General features: G+C 36.4%; 1 protein-coding gene across 4 annotated transcripts in view; it reads right to left on the reverse strand.

Annotated features, from left to right (window-relative positions):
- Nucleotides 1-24,253, reverse strand: part of MAP4K3 (mitogen-activated protein kinase kinase kinase kinase 3) — a 188,253-nt gene that overhangs the window by 5,169 nt on the left and 158,831 nt on the right. For all 4 annotated transcript variants that reach the window (XM_018055152.1, XM_018055153.1, XM_018055154.1 and 1 more), the window contains 11 exons: nt 22,424-22,465; nt 19,852-19,936; nt 18,307-18,386; nt 17,133-17,193; nt 16,932-17,049; nt 14,996-15,054; nt 13,858-13,961; nt 8,334-8,505; nt 4,906-4,974; nt 4,733-4,825; nt 1,411-1,481 (listed from right to left, as the gene is read on the reverse strand). In XM_018055152.1, the coding sequence (XP_017910641.1) occupies nt 1,411-1,481; nt 4,733-4,825; nt 4,906-4,974; nt 8,334-8,505; nt 13,858-13,961; nt 14,996-15,054; nt 16,932-17,049; nt 17,133-17,193; nt 18,307-18,386; nt 19,852-19,936; nt 22,424-22,465 (954 nt within the window). The remainder of the gene's footprint in view (nt 1-1,410; nt 1,482-4,732; nt 4,826-4,905; nt 4,975-8,333; nt 8,506-13,857; nt 13,962-14,995; nt 15,055-16,931; nt 17,050-17,132; nt 17,194-18,306; nt 18,387-19,851; nt 19,937-22,423; nt 22,466-24,253) is intronic.

Below are 24,253 nucleotides of genomic sequence, written 5' to 3' on the forward strand. Positions count from 1 at the left end.
TCTGCTTTATTGACTATGCCAAAGCCTTTGACTGTGTGGATCACAATAAACTGTGGAAAATTCTTCAAGAGATGGGAATACCAGACCACCTGACCTGCCTCTTGAGAAATCTGTATGCAGGTCAGGAAGCAACAGTTAGAACTGGACATGGAACAACAGACTGGCTCCAAATAGGAAAAGGAGTACGTCAAGGCTGTATACTGTCACCTTGCTTATTTAACTTCTATGCAGAGTACATCATGAAAAATGCTGGACTGGAAGAAACACAAGCTGGAATCAAGATTGCTGGGAGAAATATCAATAACCTCAGATATGCAGATGACACCACCCTTATGGCAGAAAGTGAAGAGGAACTAAAAAGCCTCTTGATGAAAGTGAAAGAGGAGAGCGAAAAAGTTGGCTTAAAGCTCAACATTCAGAAAACGAAGATCGTGGCATCCGGTCCCATCACTTCATGGGAAATAGATGGGGAAACAGTGGAAACAGTGGCAGACTTTATTTTTTTGGGCTCCAAAATCACTGCAGATGGTGACTTCAGCCATGAAATTAAAAGACGCTTGCCCCTTGGAAGAAAAGTTATGACCAACCTAGATAGTATATTCAAAAGCAGAGACATTACTTTGCTGACTAAGGTCCGTCTAGCCAAGGCTATGGTTTTTCCTGTGGTCATGTACGGATGTTGAGAGTTGGACTGTGAAGAAGGCTGAGCGCTGAAGAATTGACGCTTTTGAACTGTGGTGTTGGAGAAGACTCTTGCGAGTCCCTTGGACTGCAAGGAGATCCAACCAGTCCATTCTGAAGGAGATCAACCCTAGGATTTCTTTGGAAGGAATGATGTTAAAGCTGAAGCTCCAGTACTTTGGCCACCTCAGGCAAAGAGTTGACTCATTGGAAAAGACTCTGACGCTGGGAGGGATTGCGGGCAGGAGGAGAAGGGGACGACCGAAGATGAGATGGCTGGATGGCATCACGGACTCGATGGATGTGAGTCTGAGTGAACTCTGGGAGATGGTGATGGACAGGGAGGCCTTGGCGTGCCGAGTTCATGGGGTTGCAAAGAGTAGGACACAACTGAGCGAGTGAACTGAACTGAACTTAGACTCTTTCATATTTCTTTCAATATTGTTTAATAGTTTTCAGAGTACAAGTTTACATGTCTTTTGTTAAACTTATTTTTCAGTATTTTATTCTTTTGATGCTATGGCAATTGAATTATTTTCTCAATTTCATTTTAGATTGTTCATTGCAAATACCATTAACATTGTTCTTTTTTTTTTTTCCCCCTCTGTGTTCTTTGGATTATATAATGTGCTGCGATTCATGGGGTTGCAAAGAGTCGGACACGACTGAGTGACTGAACTGAACTGACAGGACTATTTAATGGCTGTAATTTTTAAAAAGATCACTTACCTCATTAGATCTAAAACTTCTACCTTGCATTCCATGTTTCCAGAAAGCTAGCACACTGTCTTGTAGGCAAACTAACAGGCAAGAACAGCTCAGTTACTGTTAATAGTACAAAAGTTCAACCAGTAAGCATCATTTCACCCCTCTTTCTACCCTGAATAACAATATTTCAATTAATAACTGTTAATCATTCCAGATTTATAATGGTATCTTTACCACACCACATACTACACAGTATAACAGCATAAATACTTTATTGAACTGACTCATATTTTGGTAAGAAAAAGAAAATTCACTGAAAATATTTTTTGCTTTAGGAAGTTTTGTTTTGTGAAAATATTTGAAACATACAGAAAAATAGGAGAATGACATAAAAACACACGTATCTACCATTCAACACTTAAATCCTAACATTTCCCCATATTTGTTCTTTGTTTTAAATAAAAATGAATACTGCCAGCATCCCTATATGCTCCTCTAGTTCCATTCCAACCCTTCCTTCCTCCCTCCCCGAGATAACCACCTTACGAATTTGGTATCTCTTGTTCTCATGCATATTTTTACTATTAGAACACAGTGAGTTCACATGATCAGTGAACTTTATATTGTATGTTTCCAACTTTCATGTATTTAGTGTGAGGAACCAGATGACGTTTCTACTTTTTTTTGTTATTACAAACAATGCTGCAATGAACACTCTTGTGCATGCGTGCGTACGAAGCCATTTCAGTTGTGTCCGACTCTGTGAGACCCTATGGATTAGAGCCTGCCAGGATCCTCTGTCCACGGCATTTTCCAGGCAAGAACACTGGAGTGGGTTGCCATGCCCTCCTCCTGGGGGTCTTTCCAACCCAGGGATCGATCACCTGCACTAGCAGGTGAGCTCTTTTCCACCAGCGCCATCTGGGAAGCCCTAAACGTTCCTGTGCCTCTCCCTACATACGTGTGCAAAACTGTCTCTGGAGTGGACACCTAGAAACAGAATTACCGGGATATGTGCCTTCTAAAAATTCTAGTTTTGCTTTCTGTATTTAAATATTTAATATATATTTTGGTGTATATTCAGTGAAGATTCTTAATTTGTTTCCTGCAGATAATGAACTGTACTGGCATCATCTGTTGAACCAAACATCATTTCCCCACTGACATATGATATAAATACCCAATTACATGTAGCTCTACTTCTGAGCCTTCTGTTCCCTTCTTCCATTTATCCCTGTGCTGATCCCACACTGTCTTAACCACTATGGCTTCACAGTAAGGTTCAATATCAAGCAGGGCAAGTGTTCATCAAAATTTATTTTACTACTCTTGGCCTTTGGCTTATCCTTATGAATTTTAAGATCAGCTTATCAAGCAGCACAAGAATACCTTACTGGTTTTTTTTTTAACTGCAAATGCACTGCATATGTGGATTCATTTGTGAACTAATATCTTTCCCATATTCAGTCTTCCTATACCTCAACATGGTGTAGCTCATTTGTTCAAATCTTCTTTTATGCTTTTAAAAGATAACCTGGAATTTCCTAGATGATGATCTTACACATGTTTGACTACATTTATTCCTATGCATCTAACTGGCGTGTCAGAAAGCTATCCATCTATGTTATTCATATCTAGCAATTCTGAATTTTCTTATTGGTTTAGTTTAGAGTTGTATATTCTAGTAGATAATCATACCATCAGCAAAAAAAGATATTTTGCTTATTTCTTTCTAATCCTCATAGTTCCCTTTTCATAGTCTAATGAGACTGTGTTGTAATATGATGCTGGCAAACCTCCTTATCTCATTATCTAGTATAATGGCAATCAGTTTAACCATTAAATGATACTTTTAATAGGCTGTACCAGATGAAGGACATTTCCTTCTACTGATAATTTCTAAAATGTTGTCTTTTTAAAAAGCCAAGAATGGCTTAGATTTTACTGACTGCTTTTTGTGCACCTACTGCAGAGCTCTGTAACTTTTGGCTTTCAATGTGCTGTGCACAACTAAACTTTCTTCTGCTGAACTACCTTTGCTTCTCTGAGATAAAGTCTACTATTTGATGATGTGGAATTCTATTTGCTAGTATTTTATATAAAATTTCTAAAATCTGTTTTCATGAGATTGGGAAACTGTGTTTTCTCCATAATTTAATTGATTTCACTATCAACAGTGCTAAATGAGTTTGAGCAAAGCTCCAGGAGTAGGTGATGGACAGGGAAGCCTGGTGGGCTAGAGTCCTTGGGGTCACAGAGAGTTGGACATGACTGACTGACTGACCTGAAGTGAGTGTTACTGATTTATTCTGCATTCCTTTCTTGTCTACAGTCTGAAGCAGTTTGTATATAGGACAGGGACTATTTCTTCTTTTAACAGTGGGTAAAAATCCCCTATAAAGCCACCAGGCCTTATGTGAGGAGTCTTAATTAGCAGGTGGTTCAAACAACATGCCTGGCTCTTGTTCCCCATCTTTGGTGGGACACCACTAGTTTTCTTCACCACTCATGAGGGCATATCACTTTGAGTTTCTGGTTTTTTGCCTTTTTTTTGACCTGGCCATGTGTTTTTAAGTATGGATTCCATTTGAACATTTTGAGCAGACGTCCCTCAAAACTGACTTATTATCATCAGCGTCTGCTTGTTGGAGAGAGGCAGTCTTTTTGGGAGAAAGATTAAAAATAGGACCAAGAATAAGACAAATGAACTATCTGCCCTTGGCCCTTACCTTCTGCTAATGCATATACATGCAAGGATCTTTACTGATAAAGGACACCAGAAAAACCAGTGTACAGCTAAATTAACTGCCTTTCATATTCATCAGCATTCTCTCTATTATGGTCATTTTACCCTATTTTTCCTGAATGCAATCATTTTAGAATACTGATTCTGTAAGAAATCTTTTTCCAGAAAAAATTCTTATCAAGCGTAATGTAAAAATAGCAAGAAGGAAATTCCATATACTTAAGGATCTGTGATCAGCAGACATAACAGCAAAAATAATAGACTATACTAAATTGTAAAGCACTTATTGGGAAACTCTACAGGAGTCTCAAGAAAATGGAAATTCATAACTAGGTTATGAATAACAATATTTAATTATTTATTTTGAAAATGCCCAATCTGTAAGGAAGATGACATTATTTACCGATTATATCAACGCTGTTAAACTATTTTAGGGAATATGTAAAAGCAAAGACTAATACCTCATATTCATTATACCCTATATTTAAAAAAATTAGTCCTTAGTAATATATTTTTATAATTTCAAATAACTATTGGACAAATTATTCTAAGCAGCTGATAATGCAATCAAACAAGAAACACAAAACTCTGACTTACCTATTGATTCAATCTGGAAATCAAAAGTGAGTTCGGATGATAATTTTCTGCTAGATTTTAATCTTCCTTGGAGATTTACTATTTTTATACAACCTATAATGGAAAAAAGTCACTTAGAAACTAAGATAAAAGAAATCTTATTAAGATAAAGATATTCATAAACAAAAACTTACAGTCCAAGCATACAAGAATGGTATCTCTCTCCAGCTGCGTTACATGAGTCACACTTGTCTGTGGGGTATCTACAACACAAACAAACTTGATAAAACTTACAGGAAACAGTAATATTTAAAGCACAGAGACATCAAAAAAAGAATTCTGAATATAACTGAATTTGAAATAGATATATATTTTTAGTCATACGCATGCAGTGGTTGACTCAGATGGATATGGGTTCAAACTCTGATATAAGAGCTAAACTGAGTGAGTGCTTCATGGAGGGTTAGCTATTGTCATTACTACCGGTGATGCACTATCCTATTCATACGTGAGATCTATATTATGGCAATGATTAATTTCGGATTTTAAGCTCAGAAGGCCAAGGGTTGTGCTTCGTACATCATTATATGTGGTGCCTAGCACATGCAATAAATATTTACTGAATGAATGAATCAGAGAGTTAATCACTTTGAATACAAATAAGTTAAAAAAATACTGACATATTTTGAGAAGTATGAAGCATCATAAAAATGCAGAGGCCTTATTTTTATAATAATGATTTATCCAAGTTCTAACAAACCTAAAATATTTAAGTGACTTAGTTTTCCAGAAAGTGAGAAGTAAGATATCCCAAACTTTGTATGAATATCAAAGCTAAAACTGTTGAACTATAGGCCTTTGTTCCTGGAGAGTGGTTCTCAAGTCTAGTCTATCAGTCTAGTTTTTTACTTCCCATAGTATTTAGAATCTTAATAAATCCAAGGGCAGCTGTAGTTCAGACTTTCACACATACCCTGTAACTAGCCAGGGTTGGAAGAATAAGGAACAGGCCTCCTATACATCAGGCCAGCAAGATCTTTGTAACTCTTACACATTTGGTGAAAATTAGTCAAGAAGCCAGTCTAGCATTACGAGATAGAAAGCCAGGAAAATGAGATTTACAAATGGCTTATAATAATTAATTTCCAAACACTGAAGTCATCTGGAGGTCTACTGATGTTCAGCTGCCACCTCCAGATATTCTTATTTAAATAGAGGTATGTGTGTGTGACTTGATGTATCAAGACTTGATGTATCTTCTCAAGTGGATTCTACTATGCAGCAGAGTTTAGGAAACCACAGCTTATATATTTCAGCTCATATAAAACCTTAAACATACTTTCGCCCTCTTACTCAACCTCATCATCTCAAAATCAGAAATGAATTATACCTGTTGTATTTAACTTCTAATATAGGGATTTCATTATGCTAAGATAAGCAATCAAAAGTTCCTGGGACGGAAGGTACAAAACTCTTCTGTCAGGAAATGAGAGGCCCTTCATTAAACAATTGGTAGAAAAGGATTTAAAATTAAAATGGTTGGGAGAAATAAGACAACTGAAATTCACTAAATAAAATATTAGTCAACCAACAATAGAAGGGAAGAAATTAGAAAGCAGGAGTTACCCCATGTCTGAAAGGGTAGATACCGTCTAAAAAGGGAGAATTTAACAAGAGAATTTGAGGAAGCCGAAGACAAGCCACATAATGTTGCCTAGGGCTGGCCATGCAAACGGAAAGCTGCTCGAGTTCCCTGGGCTTCAGCAGCCATGAGACTGTCTTTAGATTTCTGTTGAATGTGTCTAAATGTGTGATCATTTTTTTTTTCCCCAATGCCAAAAACCTCAGTCTCTTTTTTCCTTTAGTGAACACCCTTTCAGGCTTCCAACAAATTCCTGACTAATCAATATTTGTTGGTAAGCTGGTTAACACTTTTCTAAGTTGTCAAAGACTCTGAGCAAAGGGCCTTTGCAAGACCTTTAAAAATTACCTTCAAAAATGGCCATGCCTATTTTACAGCAAAACATTGTACAATGTCATTTTTTAGGCAAAAACACAAAAGGAGCTTCATAACAAACACAGTGTTTTAAAAACAAAGATAAAAAGACCTTTAAGGTCATTTTTTTTTTAAAAAGTGTAACAGTTTAATCAGATTTATTTACCACAAAACCCAAGTTTTGCCAATGTGTATGGATTGCAACAATGCAACTGAGGGTTTCAAACTATCATCAAATTTCTGTAAAAAACTCATTAATTGGAGATATTATTTCCTAAGATACAAGCTATGAAGGAAGAATGTGCTACAACTGGGAAATGTAGATCAAAATTTAGGAAATATATAAAAGAATTATTTTCAAGCACCCTCAAACACTTTGGAGGTGCTTTACTATTTACTTAATATTTTGTATCCTAATTACAAATGATTAAAAATATTTATTAAAGTTACCAGGTAGTACCTGTGTATCAATTACAAAAATATACTGGAAAATATACTTAATGCAGCTTTTCCCTTTTATATAAATCAGGTTTTCTACTAGCCTCTTGATGAAGGCGAAAAAGCAGAGTAAAAAAGCTGGCTTAAAACCCAACATTCAAAAAACTAAGATCACGGCATATGGTCTTATCACTTTATGGCAAATAGATGGGGGAAATGTGCAAACAGTGTCCAATTTCATTTTCTTGGGTTCCAAAATCAACGTGGACTGTGACTGCAGCCACGAAATTAAAAGATGCTTGCTCCTTGGAAGAATAGCTGTGGAAAACCTAGACAGTATCTTAAAAAGCAGAGACATCATTTTGCTGACAAAGCTCCATACAGTCAAAACTATGGTTTTTCCAGCGGTCATGTATGAATGTGAGAGTTGGACCATAAGGAAGGCTGAGCACTGAAGAATTGATGCTTTTGAACTGTGTTGCTAGAGGAGAATCTTGAGAATCTCTTGGATAGCAAGGAGATCAAAGCAGCCCATCCTAAAGGAAATCAACCCTGAATACTCATTGGAAGGACTGATGCTGAAGCTCCAATACTTTGGCCACCTGATGCGAAAAGCCGACTCATTAGAATAGACCCTTAGGCTGGGAAAGACTGAGGGCAGGAGGAGAAGGGGCGACACAGGGTGAGATGGCTGGATGGCATCACTGACTTGATGGACATGAGTTTTTGGAAACTCAGGGAGGTAAGTGATGGACAGAGAAGACTGGTGTGCTGCAGTTCACGGGGTCGCAAACAGTTGGATGCGACTTGCACTACCAACAAGGTTTGTATATATATGTATATGTGGTTCTCCATGTGTGGTCCCTGTATTAACATTGTCAACATCCTGGGAACTTACACACTGAAAATTCTCAGGCCTCACCCAGGTCTACTGAATGAAAAACTTGGGGGTGGGACCCAGCCAAGTGATTCTGACACACACTCAAGTTTGGGAGACACTAGAATGTTTTAAATGAGTCAAACAAATTAGCTATTTCAAAGCAAGTCATCTTCTCTTCTTCCAGTTCACTAAGTTACTCAAGACTGGATTTTTATGCACTGTACTCGTCTGATGAAAGATACAGTAAATTTATTACTTAAAAAACCAGTCTATGCACTGGCCTTAATAATTAAATAAAAACCACCAACCTGATTCTGTAAACCACGAGGAGGTAGAATTTGGATTGACTGTTTCAAATCGAACCACCTGGTTGAAGTCTCTCCCTTTACTGACACCAACACAGACTAAAGGGTACTCCTGTTCAGGAACCACCAGCATTTCAAACATTCTAAGTGGGCATGGTATAGGAAAATCTATGTGCTGGAAAAAAACAAAATATATTAAAAAAGGAAAACAAAAGCCAAGTAATTTCATGGGAATGCCATTAAGAAGGTTTAGTTTTATGAAAATACAAAACAGAGTACTCTCTACTATAAAGACTGCTGCTTCTCACAGAAACTCAGGGTATGCAGAAAAATCCCAATTATGAAGCATCTTATAAAGATTTTAGGTTCGCACTGTAATTTTTAAGTTAAATACCACACATTTTGGCATCAGAATTGGAAACAGATCCAGCAACTGTGTGGCTGGTCTGAGAGTCGCCCTACCTCCACCCTTTGAGGTAGAGTCTCTTGTTTCTTAATTGGACACTGCACTTCAGTAATACTCCTCTGCCTTCTTATCCAACTGGGCAAACATGGGTGAGAAAACTGAAATGCTAATTAGCAAGAGACATTCCTCTTGCAAGTATGGACAGGGGGAAAAAAAAAAAACCAACCCACAAAAGAAATTAGCCCTGTATTTCAAGTGATTCTACTCAATAAATTAATTGCAATGCAACTGATTTTCATTATACATAAGCTTAAAATTATTTTTATTTTACTACAAAGAGACTACATTCACATTCTGGAACTCTGGAAAAATAGAAAACATTCATTTTGTTAGTCATCAGGAGAAAACCACCAAGATAACTATATGCATCCACCAGAAGAACGAGAATAATAAGGGTTACTCAGAGAAAAGCAGACAAATGCTCATAACACTGATGGTGGCAGAACAAACTGGTACGACCACAGTGGTTAATTACATCTCTTAATGCCAAAGATATGCATCTCTCAGAGTGTTAGAAATCACACTCCTAGTCATACAACCTACAGAGCATGGCTGTACAGGCACACAGGAGACCCATGCAAAAGTATACACAAGCTTCATTGCTAAGAGTAACAAAAAATTGCAAGTAACCCAAATGCCTAAAGCAGATAAAACAACGCCAGTTTCACACAATCAGAAATTAGAGCGCAATCAAAATGAACAAACTATGGCTATATCCAACAAGTACCCAAATACAATGTTGCACAAAAGAAGTCAGGCCCAAATGAATGTGATTCCACTTCCATACTGTTGAAACATTAAGTAAAATGCTAATGTTTACGGGTATGTGCTAACAATGGTAAAAATGGAAAATAAGGGAGCTGATTTGTAGAGGGGGTGGTGCTATGAGGAGCTCTGGGGTGCTGGCAATGTTCTTCCTTACAATAAAAAGGTTTATAAAAAATATATTAGTCTTACACATATTTTATTAGGTCTACTTATAATTTATTTTTGTTGCTCCTATAAATGGGCTGTTTTCATTATATTTCCCAGTGGGTACTGTTAGTATCTTTAAAAGCTATTGAAATTAATATTTTTTTAATTCTGTAGTTTACTTATAAATTCTAAAGAAAATAAATTATAGAGAAAATAAACAGGCAAAATGGGGCTACCACAACCAACTGTCTTAAAGTGTCAGAAGACGCAGTGTGATCCTCACGACTAGAATGTGAAACTGCCCACACCTGTTGTTCCCACATTGCTCCTTCCCCGAAACTGCCTAAGTGCCTCCATCCCAGAGCTCTAGATATGCCTTCAACAAACACCCTACGCACATGCCCGCTGGGAGCATCCCTACCACCTGGGGATGTGCTTTGGATAAAATCTGTCCTATTTTTAATAAAGTAAATCATTTAAAATAATTATCTTTGAAATGTGGAAAACAGCAGTAGGACAGAAAGAAAACAATGCTTCTGTATTTTTTCCTCAGTAAATTAGAAAACCAACAGATTGTGACTACTTCTACCTAGCTTCCAATAATAACCAAACAATATGTATAAGTCACTAGCCAGAAGAGCGCTCCCATAAAATACTTTCAAAACCAGTCGCTACTAATGATAGTCCTTGAGGGAAATAATTATCTCTTACTCATTTTTTTTTTCTTTTAAAATTAATTTTTTATTGAAGGGTAATAGCTTTACAGAATTTTGTTGTTTCCTGTCAAACCTCAACATGAATCAGCCATAGGTATATATATATCCCCTTCCTTTTGAACCTCCCCGCCACCTCCCTTCCCATCCCACTCCTCAAGGTTGATACAGAGGCCCTGTTTGAGCTTCCTGAGCCATACAGCAAATTCCCATTGGCTATCTATTCTACATATGGTAATGTAAGTTTCCATGTTACTCTCTCCATACACCCCACCCTTTCCTCCCCTCTCCCCATGTCCATAAGCCTGTTCCCTATGTCTGTTTCTCCATTGCTGCCCTGTAAATAAGTTCTTCAGTAACATTCTTCTAGATTCTGTATACATGTGTTAGAATATGATATTTATCTTTCTCTTTCTGACTCATTTCATTTTGTATAATAGGTTCTAGGCTTATCCACCTCATCAGAACTGACTCAAATGCGTTCCTTTTTATGCCTGAGTAATATTCCAATGCGTAGATTAGTCCTGGGTGTTCTTTGGAAGGAATGATGCTAAAGCTGAAACTCCAGTACTTTGGCCACCTCATGCGAAGAGCTGACTCATTGGAAAAGACTTTGATGCTGGGAGGGATTGGGGGCAGGAGGAGAAGGGGACGACAGAGGATGAGATGGATGGATGGCATCACTGACTTGATGGACGTGAGTTTGAGTGAACTCTGGGAGTTGGTGATGCACAGGGAGGCCTGGCGTGCTGCAATTCATAGGGTCGCAAAGAGCCAGATAGGACTGAGGGACTGAGCAACTGAACTGAACTGATACGTACCACAACTTCTTTATCCATTCATCTGTCCATGGACAGCTGGGTTGCTTCCATGTTCTAGCTATTGTAAATAGTGCTGTAATGAACAATGGTACACATGTGTCTTTTTCAACCCTGGTTTCCTCAGGGTATTTGCCTAGGAGCTGGATATCTGGGTCATATGATGGTTTTTTTAAGGAATCTCCGTACTGTCTTTCACAACGGCTGTATCAATTTACATTCCCACCAACAGTGCAAGAGTGTTCCCTTTTCTGCACACCCTCTCTCTTACTCATTTTTACCTGTCTAATTAAATAGCACTGTACCTGATTTGTAATAAGTACATTAATATCTGCTTCAATTTATGACTTTTATTTCTATTGAAAATAAAACAGTGTAGTGACGCAGAAACTTAGAAAATGTCATGAAGAGTAAGAATGCAGAAAACATAAGAATGTTTTTGAATACATCTGGTAAGACTTATAGTATAGAAACATCCTAAATACTAATTGAGATAATATCAAATATAGAAGCAAAATACACTCAAGAGAAATCTCAAAGCAGAGAGACAAAGAAAGGAGAATTGGGTTTAGATGAAGGACAGCAAAGAAGGGCATGTGTCTCAGGGAGTTTAAGGAAAGTGGGAAGAGTGAGAAGTCTTAAAGGAGGCCTACAAGTAGAACGGTATGTAAGGCTAACATCCTGGAATCCTGGCAACAGGCCTCACCAGTCAGCGCCAAGCGCCCTGGTACCCAGAAAAAAGAAAACATGCATGGGTAATTTTTAAGCTTCCCATGCCTTCAAAATATATATTCTCTCCGGCATGCTCTTTTTTCTATATTTATTTTTAATTGGAAGATAATTACATCACAAAAATATGGAATGCTTCATGACTTTGCACGTCATCCTTGTGCAGGGGCCAAGCTAATCTGTATTGTTCCAATTTTATTAATAGTATATGTGCTATTGAAGCAAGCACCTGTATGTTCTTAATACAGAAAGTTCCTTTAATAGAGAGGATCTTTCACTATGTATTAAGATAAATAGTTTAACATATTGGGTAACACATAAAATTCATTCATACTTAGGTTTAATCAGACTATTAGTATCCATGAACAACTGACGTAATCAAACTATTTTCCATTTTGATAGAGGCTGGGAAAGAAAGGAATAGGAAGGACACACTGTAACAGACTAAGGATAAAGACAGGGAAGGGAAGGGCTACAGGAGAATGATAATACACACTTCACCACTCCATCTAGGATACGCTGTGCTTCTGTCAGACAGAAAAGAACAAAGAGGAACTTAGAACAAAAACAGGTGGACAGAAATGGGCTGTGTTCAGAAGTTCTGTTCTGCACAATTTATAAGGTTATTTTCCCTTTCAGCTTTTTGTTGAAAGAATTTTTGTTTCACTAAATTTGTGAAAATATTACTTCAATGGGTGGTAAATTCTTGAAACTTTATTTCATTTCTTTAGTCCTAGTTAATTGTGAGGTTAATAAATACTGATGTGAAAATTAAAACTAGATTCCCTAGTCACTCATAAAATTTTAAATAACAGGAAGCCAATACTTTAAACATCTTAATTCTATATTATATAATTTAGGAAGAATCCACTCCAATTATTTTGATCCCAATTTCTATGGAGATAGTAAATGCTCATGAAATACTACTTAATCTATACAAAATAGTGAGGAAAACAGCATAAAAAATTCATCTGCTATTTCTTTGGAGTGACTGAGCCAGCACTTCATACACTTTCAGTTAGCTTTTCCTCTAAATTTAAATTACAGCTGAGTAATATTAAATGTCTTAAAAAATATTCATTAGAGGGACCTCCCTGGCAGCACAGTAGTTAAGACTCCATGCTTCCCCTGCAAGGGGCACAGGTTTGATCCCTCGTCAGGGAACTAAAATCTCCATGCCATGTGGCACAGCCAAAAATTTTTTTTTCGTTAAAAGATTCTAGAGACACTAAGGCACAAAAAACGATCCATGGGAAGGCCTAGGTGAAATAACAGGATGGGAGATATTCAAAACAAATTATTTCCCCTTCATGTTTATTCCTTGACTTTTCAAGCCAAATGCCAATCTGTAGACTGTCCCTCTGCTACAATGGAACAAGTCAACCAGAGAACATATTCAGACAAAATCTCACTGCTCTCTTAGTACCTCCTGTTCTTGATATCAGACTGTGTATTTGATTCAGTACTTCAGGCTTCCACTGTCACGTCCCTGAACTATCGTGTCTGACTCTTTGCGACCCCCTGGACACCAGGCTTCTCCGTCCATGGGATTTTCTAGCCAAGAGTATTAGAGTGGGTTGCCATTTCCTTCTCCAGGGATTCTTCCCGACCCAGCGATCGAACCCAGGTCTCCCACATGTAGACAGATGCTTTACCGTCTGAGCCACTAGGGAAGTCCTGAACTATCTATCTAGTCTCTTTTACAACTTCTATCAGGCCAATGGAGTTTTTTTTAAATAATTAGGCAGATTTTTACCACTCTGTCATATAATCCAAAATCATTACATTGTCTTGAGAATTAACTGGAAAAAAAAGTTTTCTTGAAAGAACAGGAAAACTGATAAGCTTTTATGCTAAAAATGATATAGGTTGACATTCATGCTTACCTTAATCAACATAAATTTCTGCATTGGTTCAACCCATTCTAATAGAACAATGCTAGTTTGAAGCGCCCCACATAGGTATTTATGGCCTGTGTAAGGATTTCTCACTGTCAAGGCAAAAAAGTATATATAAGTTTTCTTCTAATGCAAAGTTTTTACAGTAATAGTTGCCTGCTCCAAAAACAAACAAATGAAAGGTGGAGGCCAGTTCAATTTGTTAATTAGATTGCATAGTGAAAAAGAAATACTGTTTCAGATACAAGTGCAAAACTCTCATCACTTTCAGGATTTTTATTTGCATGCTCAAAAACTGCTGGTTGTTATGGGGCCAGGGGGTGGGAAGAAGAACTTTAAGTCTTATGGTAGCAGAAGAACTTTAGGTCTTATGGTAGCAGAGAGATTAACTGAGACAGCAAGATCCTGAAGAAAGGTTTAAAGCAGGTTTGGGGAAATGTTCCCACACGGATAGCTGTAGCACATTTAGGGTGATTCGGGGTGCTCTTGGTAGTACTGTTCAGAGGCAGTACTGCTTTGGTCTTCACTAGATGGAGACATTAATCAAGATGCAGGTTTACAAATTAAAAAACTGAATTGCCTCAGAGGTTTTTAAGGGAGGAAAGAAAACAATTTTTTGCTTTTCCTAGATACGAATCAACCAGTTAATTGTTATGGGGGTTTGAGGAGGACTTTAGGCTCGGGGTAATGTGAACAAGGAGACTATGACTTACACATCACAAGCATTAAGTTTCATGTATTAAAGGTATGAGAGTAAATAACAAGTATACTGAGTGAATAAATGCAGTCTCAAAAGCCATTACTAAGCAGAATGGTGAGTGATTAGTAACAGGCTCCTTAGAGAACAGGGTATGGTAAAGTGCTGTAATAAAGTCATCCTCCATTTATTTAGTCAATAAATTATTTGTGAAACAACTATACATGCAAAGTTCTACATTAGGTTTAGTTTACATGAAAACAGAATGGGCAATACATTTATTTTACATAAGGGAGAAAAGTAAACTATTACTGGCAGGATGTCCTGGAGTACTACGGTTTTACACTAGATTGAAAAATGAGCCTCACAGCATCCTCTTATCCACTCTGTAAAACAGGACAGCTGTGTGATTTTGGATGGTTTACTTACCAACACAACACTTCTGACACCACTTGGTTTCAGGGATTTTTGCTGATACAGCAAATTTCCTAAATGGAAATGGAAATGAATATGTAATACATGCAGGTGAAGTTAGTATATGAAAATACTACTGTTATAGAACAGTGGAGAAAAGATGAGTTGTTTAAAAACTGGTCCAGACATAATGGGTTATCTATTAAAAATAAGACATCAACTGGATACCTTTCTCAACCCCCCTCTAATCAATTCCAAATGGATAAAGAATTTAAACATGAAACACAAAACTATAAAATATATAGATTTTTGAAGTATATGACCACAGGATTACTTTAAAAAATGCAAAAATATACAGGAAAATAATGATAAACTTAGACTGATTTTTTTTTTCACTGATGTATCCCTAGCAACTCAAACTATGCTGCTGCTGCTGCTAAGTCGCTTCAGTCGTGTCTGACTCTGTGCGACCCCACAGACAGCAAACTACCAGGCTCCCCCATCCCTGGGATTCTCCAGGCAAGAACACTGGAGTGGGTTGCCATTTCCTTCTCCAACGTGTGGAAGTGAAAAGTGAAAGTGAAGTCGCTCAGTCGTGCCTGACTCTTAGCGACTCCATGGACTGCAGCCCACCAGGCTCCTCCGTCCATGGGATTTTCCAGGCAAGAGTACTGGAGTGGGGTGCCATTGCCTTCTCTGTCAAACTATGAGTGACATTCAATTCGTTGAATGTATTTAGTAAATTATTAACTTTAGTTTACCAAAAGACAGAGCTGAGAAAGTAAAAAGACGAGCCACAAACTGGGAAAACAATAGGACTCTGTTCTGATAAAAATGGTATCAAAAAGTTAGTACATTAAAGTTTATGTGCCTTCCATTGTTCGGGAGCTCTATATGATTTTAAAGGTTGGTAGTCAGTTTCCATGCCCACAGGAATTTAAGATTTATCAAGTTAGAAAGCAGAATGGAATCATGCTCTAAGAAGGCAGGAAAACAACAGCAGAAAGTGGCAGCTGGGAGAAAAAATGGGGCACATAAACTATATAGGAAGAAAGAAACCTCCTGATACCCTTAAGTCCAACTATAGATACTATAGTACAAACATAATAAATCAAGTTCATAATCATAACTAATTCATCATGAAAAGATCCAGTTAAACTCAGTGTAATCTATTTTGAGAAGATGGAAAAGCTTGCAGTATATTTTAAAATGATTTTCACTGAAAAGTTAATTTTTAAAAAGCTTTTGTGCGCAAAGTGGCAAATCTTAGCTATACGGTAAACTCAGCAATTAACAACAAATTTTTAAAGTACTTAAAAGTTAAGCTTCTATATTAGTTGCTTTACAACTAATACTGTAAAGGAAGAATGGTTACATTACACAAGTATTGTAAAGTACAATTTATACCAGATTCAGAAGACTTTTACTCAACAAATAAGGTCCAATATAATAATAACCAAAATAATAATAATGACTAAACAGAAGAGCAAACATAATTAAAAATTCCTGTAAGTAGAAAAACAAAACACCTAAATGTCTAAGTATCTTATAAAAATCTTCAATTAATAAGTTACTTAAATTTTTTAAGTTTAGAAACTACTTTGAAAAAAATTCAATTTATTCAAATTGACACAAATAAGTCAAAAGCACTATATGTGATATAAAATTACAAGCAAACTAGAGGAAAAAAAAATTAGTTTTAACACTGTAGAAAAACTAACAGTTCAGAAAGAAAATGTTTGATATAAGTGGAAAAGTATAAATAGAAAATTTTAGAATATGATAGACACTTGTGAAAATATGTTTACTTTTTACAGTTTTTTTCATTACACACGATTTCTACAAACCCAAGCTGAGAGCTTTTTTCAATTTCTGTACTATATCTATTTTTTTAATGAATGAATTTACATATTATCTCTAAGGATGAAAACATAATTAAATGTACAGTTACCTTGGCAGTATTCTATCAGGAAGTTTGTGTGCTGGAATAGAAACGGGTAACTTTTGCATTTGTCTTGCATAATCAAAAAGCCCTGGTAAATTATGAGAATAAAGCTGAGAAGCTTTACCTGTAGAGAAAAACAAATGTGTCACAAAAGCTGATAACATAAAGAGGAACAACTGTAAGGTTTTTAAAAACTAAAAGACCTACCAGATATTGACAGTAAGCAATTGTTCATTACATACAACCATGTACACCTTCGGGGAAATAGCTGATAAAAAAAAGCACAAAGTTTACAGAAGATAATGGATAACAGCAGTGTAAATATTCACATATTAACCATGTAGCTGTCATACCATTAGGCCAGTTTTTAAAAAGAAATTTATTTTTCATAGAAACTCATTTTATAAGGCATTTAAAACAAGATGCTACATATACATATTTATATGGGAGAAAAATAAATTAGTGTAATTTCATTATCTAAGTTCCTACATTATATGATTAGCTCTATTCTCCTTATGGTACAGACTATGTAATCTCAAACTACACAAGGAAAAGGACATTTTCAAACAATGTCTATTCCTTTATTTTGGTTCTTTGAGTTTTCAATAATTAAAACTCTCCTGTGTACTTCCAAAAAATGGTCTTATCTGGGCGTATGGACATGCCTGGCTTCTGGAGCAGAAGAGAGGAAAAAAGATCATGGTGTCATAGAACTTAAGAGTATGGAAACACTAGGTATGGAGGAAAAAAGGCTGAGAGAAAACGTGAAAACCTATACATCATAAAGGACATGTATACAGCATTCATTACTGATCATCAGCACGGTACACAAAGCTCTGGGGTGTGGCACCTGCTTGCTCACCCACCTTCACTGTTACTATTCTAGTCTCATTCTGCACTCCAGCTGAACTGACCCTTCCTAGCTCACTACTCGTGCCATGCAGTTTCTGTTTCTCTCGTCTGTCTATCAGCCTCCCGTGCATCATCATTTATGGTCCATCTTAAATGTCTCTCTTCCTCTCTCCACAGGTGGCGCCAGATGACCACCTCCGGGGGTTACACTTCGTACTCACTCCTAGTGGGACATCTAACTGGAAGTACAATACGTCGCAGTTACTGGTTTACAGGTCTATTTTCTCTGTTAGATCATGAGCCACTTGAAAGTGAGCACGACTGTGAATAACCACCATGTGGATCACACAAACTGTGGAAAATTTGAGTACGTCTCCAGCACCGAGTAAATAGGACATGCTCTAGGAAGGTTTTCTAAACAAGACACAGCAGCAAATCACAGCACTGAAACTTATTCCTTACTTAGTGTCTATGTATAATAAATTAAAAAAAAATTTTTTTTTAAAGGGAGAAACACAGAATAACATACCTGTTCCATTGATGTTTCATGAAGTTCATTGAGATTCAAGGTATAAATCCCCTCTTCAGCACCAAATATCAAGTACTGATCTGAAATGACAAAAATAATCCACTGATTCTGATGTATAAAATTCTTCTACAAAAGACTTATATAATCTAACATTCAGTGTGTGTGTGTGTGTGTGTGTGTGTGTGTATGCATTAACATATGAAAAAAGAATTGCTGTCGTCTATAAAGCAGTATTTCTTATTTTAATGCAAGTAAGTAGTTAGAAACTGGAGCTCAAAGAATTGATTTATATGCAGATATCAGCCTTAAAGCAGTGAAAAAAACTTTTAGGAAAACAGGTTCTGAAGAACGGCATGTTAGGACTCCTCATTCATTGGAGGGTGCTGAGGACTGATAGAAAATCTGAAACTCCTTTTCTTTTTTTTTTTTTTTTTTTCTTTTTTTTTTCTTTTTTTTTTTGAAACTCCTTTTCTAAATTCCCTCTTGGAGAGGATCACGTGCAAATGACACACAGAATGTAAACCAGGAATAGTTGATGAAAACTCAAAATATTTTTGCAGATGGTCTGTTATAAGCATAGCATCAAAAAACCAAGATCTGACTATTGCCTCTTTAAAAAGTTAACCTGGATACCCGCTAGGGTGTTCAGTATCTTCTAGAAGACATTACAAGTCTGGTCATGGTCCTGTTTGATCACATTTTATGATCATATCAAAAAGTAGGTGAAGAATTTCTCCAGACTAAGCTGAAGCATCCTACAAACAACTTAGAATGTCAAGAGCATTCCTCAACTGCCCAGTATTTAGGGTTAGTACTGGGAGATTAAAGGCATAAACTTTGTGCTCAGACAGGACTGAACTGGGTTCAAACTGCAGCTCTACTACCGACTGACTGTGAAACAATGAGCCTCTCTGAGTGCCATTTTCTTTACCTGTGAAATGAAAGTACCCACATCTTGGCTATTTAAAAGATTTAGGAAATCTGTGTGTGTGTGCAGAGACAGTGAGCATGTGCACATGTGTATCTACGTACATCTTTATACAGATAGATGGCACAGTGTACGATTTCAACATATTGATATGGTGCTGAGTCGCTTCAGTCATGTCCGACTCTGTGCGACCCCACAGACGGCAGCTCAACAGGCTCTGCCGTCCCTGGGATTCTCCAGGAAAGAACACTGGAGTGGGTTGCCATTTCCCTCTCCAATGCGTGAAAGTGAAGTCGCTCAGTCATGTCCAACTCTTCGTGACCCCGTGGACTGCAGCCCACCAGGCTCCTCTGTCCATGGGATTTTCCAGGCAAGAGTACTGGAGTGGGTGCCACTGCCTTCTCATGGTGACTATACAGTAAAATTTTAATATCATGTGTCACCTCAAACACTGCTAACAACACAAAGAAACATGTTTACCTTGAATGTTTTTTAATTATAATAAATTTATTTTTCAGAAAGTTATGGACAAAGTGATTAAAACTGAGTGTTATTCTAGCCTCATGAAAACACCAAGCAATCAGAAAGATAAAAACAGATAAAACATATAGTACTACCTCTTGTGTCTGGATTTATCCATGACGTTGCACAGTGAATTTTCAAGGGACATCCATTAAAAACCTTTGAAAAACAGGCACCCATCTGGAAAAACAAAAAATAACTAAATGAATCTATCAAGTCCTACTCATTTGCCTTACAGTGATTATCAAGGAGGTTCCAGGCACAAGGACTGTTAGATATGATTTTACTTAAAAGTCACTTTATTCTTCCTATCTTCTCAAATAAACAAAGCAATAACAGCAATTTATTCTGCACAATAATTTTCTTATAGAAGTATTACTTACATATCCCACATTAAGACTAATACAATATTCTCTGATAAGGAAAACCATCATCTCTCTACAAAGGTGAAAATTTTCTTACTTGGTTTCATGAGCCTAAAGATAGTATTAATCACTGAATTTCATATTACAAATTGAAGAGGTACAGTTGATTTGAAACTCATATATGTACTTTAATCTCAAAACAGAGAGATGCACTTTACAAAAAAAAATTGAGCAATCTGATCATTCTCCTTGGAAGAAGTCAACAAAAAGCTTTATTCTTTGATGTTAATATTTATTTATCAAGCTCATTTACAAACTTTTCAGATAATAAATATCTTATAATGAAATATAATATCACTCATTTGAATGTTTTTTTGATCTTCAAAGAGTAAGATGTTAATTTTGAAATGACTGTTCTGGTTAGAATAAATAACTTGGAGGGGAAAAAGGATACAGAAGCATTTGATCAGAAGAATAGCACTGTGGCTCATTTCTTTTTCCTTCTGGCCGTGCCATACAACTTGTGAGATCTTAGTTTCCCAACCAGGGATCAAACCTAGGCCCACGGCAGTGAAAGCACCTTGTCCTACAATGGACCACCAGGGAATTCTACTGTGCATCATTTTACAGCAGAAATATTTTCTTCACAAACACAGAGACAATAAAATGAGTGATTATTGTTGACTACAGTGGATTAAAAATATTAACACAAAATAATCAAAGTATTTGATCTTAAAATTTCCTTTGTATGTATAGAAACCTAGCAACCAGTATTTTTAAGATTTTAGTTATCCAATAAGAACAACAGCCTGGCAATACCAGTGTGTGGCAGAAGACCAATAAGAAATGTTCCTATGGTATAGGGCAGAAATTCTATCACTTAACTAATCCTGATAATTATTCTTTAAGATAGGTACACCAAATTCCTGTGTGACTGAGCGACTGAACTGAACTGAAACTCCTAAAAATCTAAATGACAGAATGAGGTACATAACAATCAAACCAGTCCCAAACTAAAGCTAACTTGTACAGTTGGTCCACAGTTATCAGCTCTTCCCTGTCAACTGCATACCTGATAAAGGAGTTTCATCCTGAAGCCCAACAATAAATCTCACCCCTATCGTACATATGTATCTCCTAGACCTGGAAGCCCTTTACACTCAAAACTTCTTTTTGTAAGATGAGGTGTAATTACTCAGATTTTTATACTAATAGAAGAGTTAAAAAGTAAAAGGGCTAAAAGTAGACTTGAGAGGTTACAAACTAGAAAAACTATGGACACTGTTTAAACTAGCGTTATATGAAGTTTCAGGCTATAGACTGAGATCGGCAAAATGTAGTTCTATCCATATTAAAAAAAATTAAACTGAGTTAATATAATTTTAAGGGGTTCCCTGGTGGCTCAGTGATAGAGAATCCACCTGCCAATGCAGGAGCCATGGGTTTGATTCCTGGGTTGGGAAAATCCCCTGGAGAAGGAAATGGTAACCCACTCCAGTATTCTTGCCTGGAGAATTCCATGGACAGAGGAGCCTGGCAGGCTACAGTCCATGGGGTTGCAAAGAGTCTGACACGACTGAGCACAATCTAATTTTAATCCTGAAAAAGACAGCATGGTATACATATATAGAGAGAGAGATAAAAAATGACAAGGACTATAATATAGGACATCTGAGGTCTAGTTTTAGTTCTGGTTAGAGCTGGGTGGCGGTTTGTGATTTTGGTGACTAGTATCTTTGGGTCTCAGTTTTGAGTAAGTGAGTGATAGTCATTCAGTCGTGTCCAACTCTGTGACCCCATGCTCCCATTGGGTCAGCTTCCAAAGGAGCTGAATGCTCCTTCCCCAGACTTGGGGACTGAAGAGAGAAAAGGAGTCAGGAGCCATGAGTTCTCCATGTTTTTAAGCAAACAAGATTCTGGACCCAAACTGGATCCAAAGGGTCTCAGTTTTACCCATGGACAAAATAAAGTTAGGCCCAGATGCTCCTTCAGTGCTCCTTTTAGTTCTAAAATTCTGTTTTTGGTAACTGTGCATTTTTCACATTCCGTCAAAAATATGTACAAAAACATTAGTAATTTTCAAATAAAGAAGCTATAAAATGTATAATATATCATCTTTTGAAAAGCTATATTTCTCAAATATAATCAATTAGTATTTAAATTAGCAACTTTTAAGATTTTTTTCAATATAATGGGGGTTCTTTCAAACAGGCAAAAAAATCCAACCAAAGGCACGTACTCAGGAAATTATATGTCACTGTATTCAGTTTGAAAATTTAGCTTATTGGATATTTATACTTACATGCACTTTAGGTGTTGGGGGCAGGCCATTACTAATAGGCTTCTAGAAAAAGAACACATGCATGATTATACTTCTTATTTGATATATCAACACTGTTATTTCAAACTCATGTGTTGTCCCAGTAAAATACATGAATACATATCTTTGTCAAACAAAACATTATAGATAATATTGAAGATCCTTATATCCTTTCACAGTCCACTTAGTCCTAGAACCTGTCTCCTCCAAATGGTTTATTGTGTACCCTTCCAAATTTTTCTCTAGGCAATTATACTACATTACAAAATACTCAGATATTTGTGTATCCTTCCAGACCTGTTTGCCATTGGCTTTAATTGCAGCACAGTATGAATATAACAAACTTTAGCTACTTCCTGTTGTGGGATATTTAGGTTACTTTCTATTTTTTATTACAACAACAATGTGGAAATCATCATCCTTGCATATACTTTACCACACAATGTGTGAATGGTTTTTTTTAAAGAATATGCTGTGAGAAGTGAAAACACTGGAACATGGGGTCTGTAGCTTTTTTACTGGATACTGGCTGCTAAACTGCCTTTCCAAATGCGCATTGTGTATCACTCCCATCAGCAATGTATGAGTCTTGGTTCTTCACAGTCTCACAGGCAATGTTATCAAACTGATAACAGTTTGTACAGGAGTAAAAAAATTTTTCCCCTTTGCTTCTCATTAATTTGCATGCCTCTGACAGCTAGGAAGGTTGAGAACCTTTTTAAAGAAATGTTTACTGGCTAACTGTATTTCCTTTTCTGTGAATTCTCCCCTCTCTGCCTCGCCTTTTTTTTTTTTTTTAACCTGAGTTATTTATTTTTTGGAGCTCTTTATATGAATACTTAAATACTTTATCTGCTATATATTACAAATGTTTTCTCCTAGTCTGTAGATTTTTAACCTCATTTACCAAGTGCTTTGTCCACTGAAGTTTTAAATTCTGATGGACTGAAATGCATGAATCATTGGTCAGAGTATAATGATAATGTAAGGAGAGCAAAAATAATCACATCACTCATCTATGACAACATCCTCAAGAGTTCCAGATATTTTGCCAAGGGGCTACATTCCTGGGTCTATGATTTACCCCTGAAGAATAAATTATTTTCAATTTTATGATTTATTCCTGGAGAAAGAATCTCCTTGGGAGAGATTATAATTTAAACATAAGCTTTCTGATAGACTAGTTTCTTTTAATCTTAATAACGGCATTTTAAGGAATGACATTATAAATTTTTCTCAGTTTAATATAAATCAGAATTATTTAAATGAGATAAAAAATTTAAAGCTACTGTTAACTGATTTCATATACATGAAACATGAAATATTCTGTATAATACTATTTATATAAGTAACTTTTAGACATTTCTAAAATTAAGACTATGAAATTTTACTTTGGAGATATGTTTATGAGGATGTACATACTGCCATCAATTTCTGATAATTTTTTCATTCTGCAAATAACTTATGTACATAATTTTATATAGATGTCCCTAAATTATCATATATCATCTATTTTAGCAAAACATTTCTAATTAGGGAGCTCTAAATGTTATAACTGTTGGATTTAATTTAAGTACTGACAGAATTGTCTGTAAATAACTTCAAGAAGAGGCTGTAAATAACTTCGAGAAGCTGCACAAACTGTAATCACATTGCAACATACCACGGATACTGTTTATCCTATGATACAGTCATGACATACTTATTTCAGAATTACTGAGACTGTTAGTTTAACTACTAGTTCCTTATCCTAATAAGGTAACAGAAAAAGTGAATTTAAAATATATAAATTTTAAAAAGTACTAATTTCTC

This window comes from Capra hircus, chromosome 11, assembly GCF_001704415.2.
Source record: "Capra hircus breed San Clemente chromosome 11, ASM170441v1, whole genome shotgun sequence".
Taxonomy (NCBI): domain Eukaryota; kingdom Metazoa; phylum Chordata; class Mammalia; order Artiodactyla; family Bovidae; genus Capra; species Capra hircus.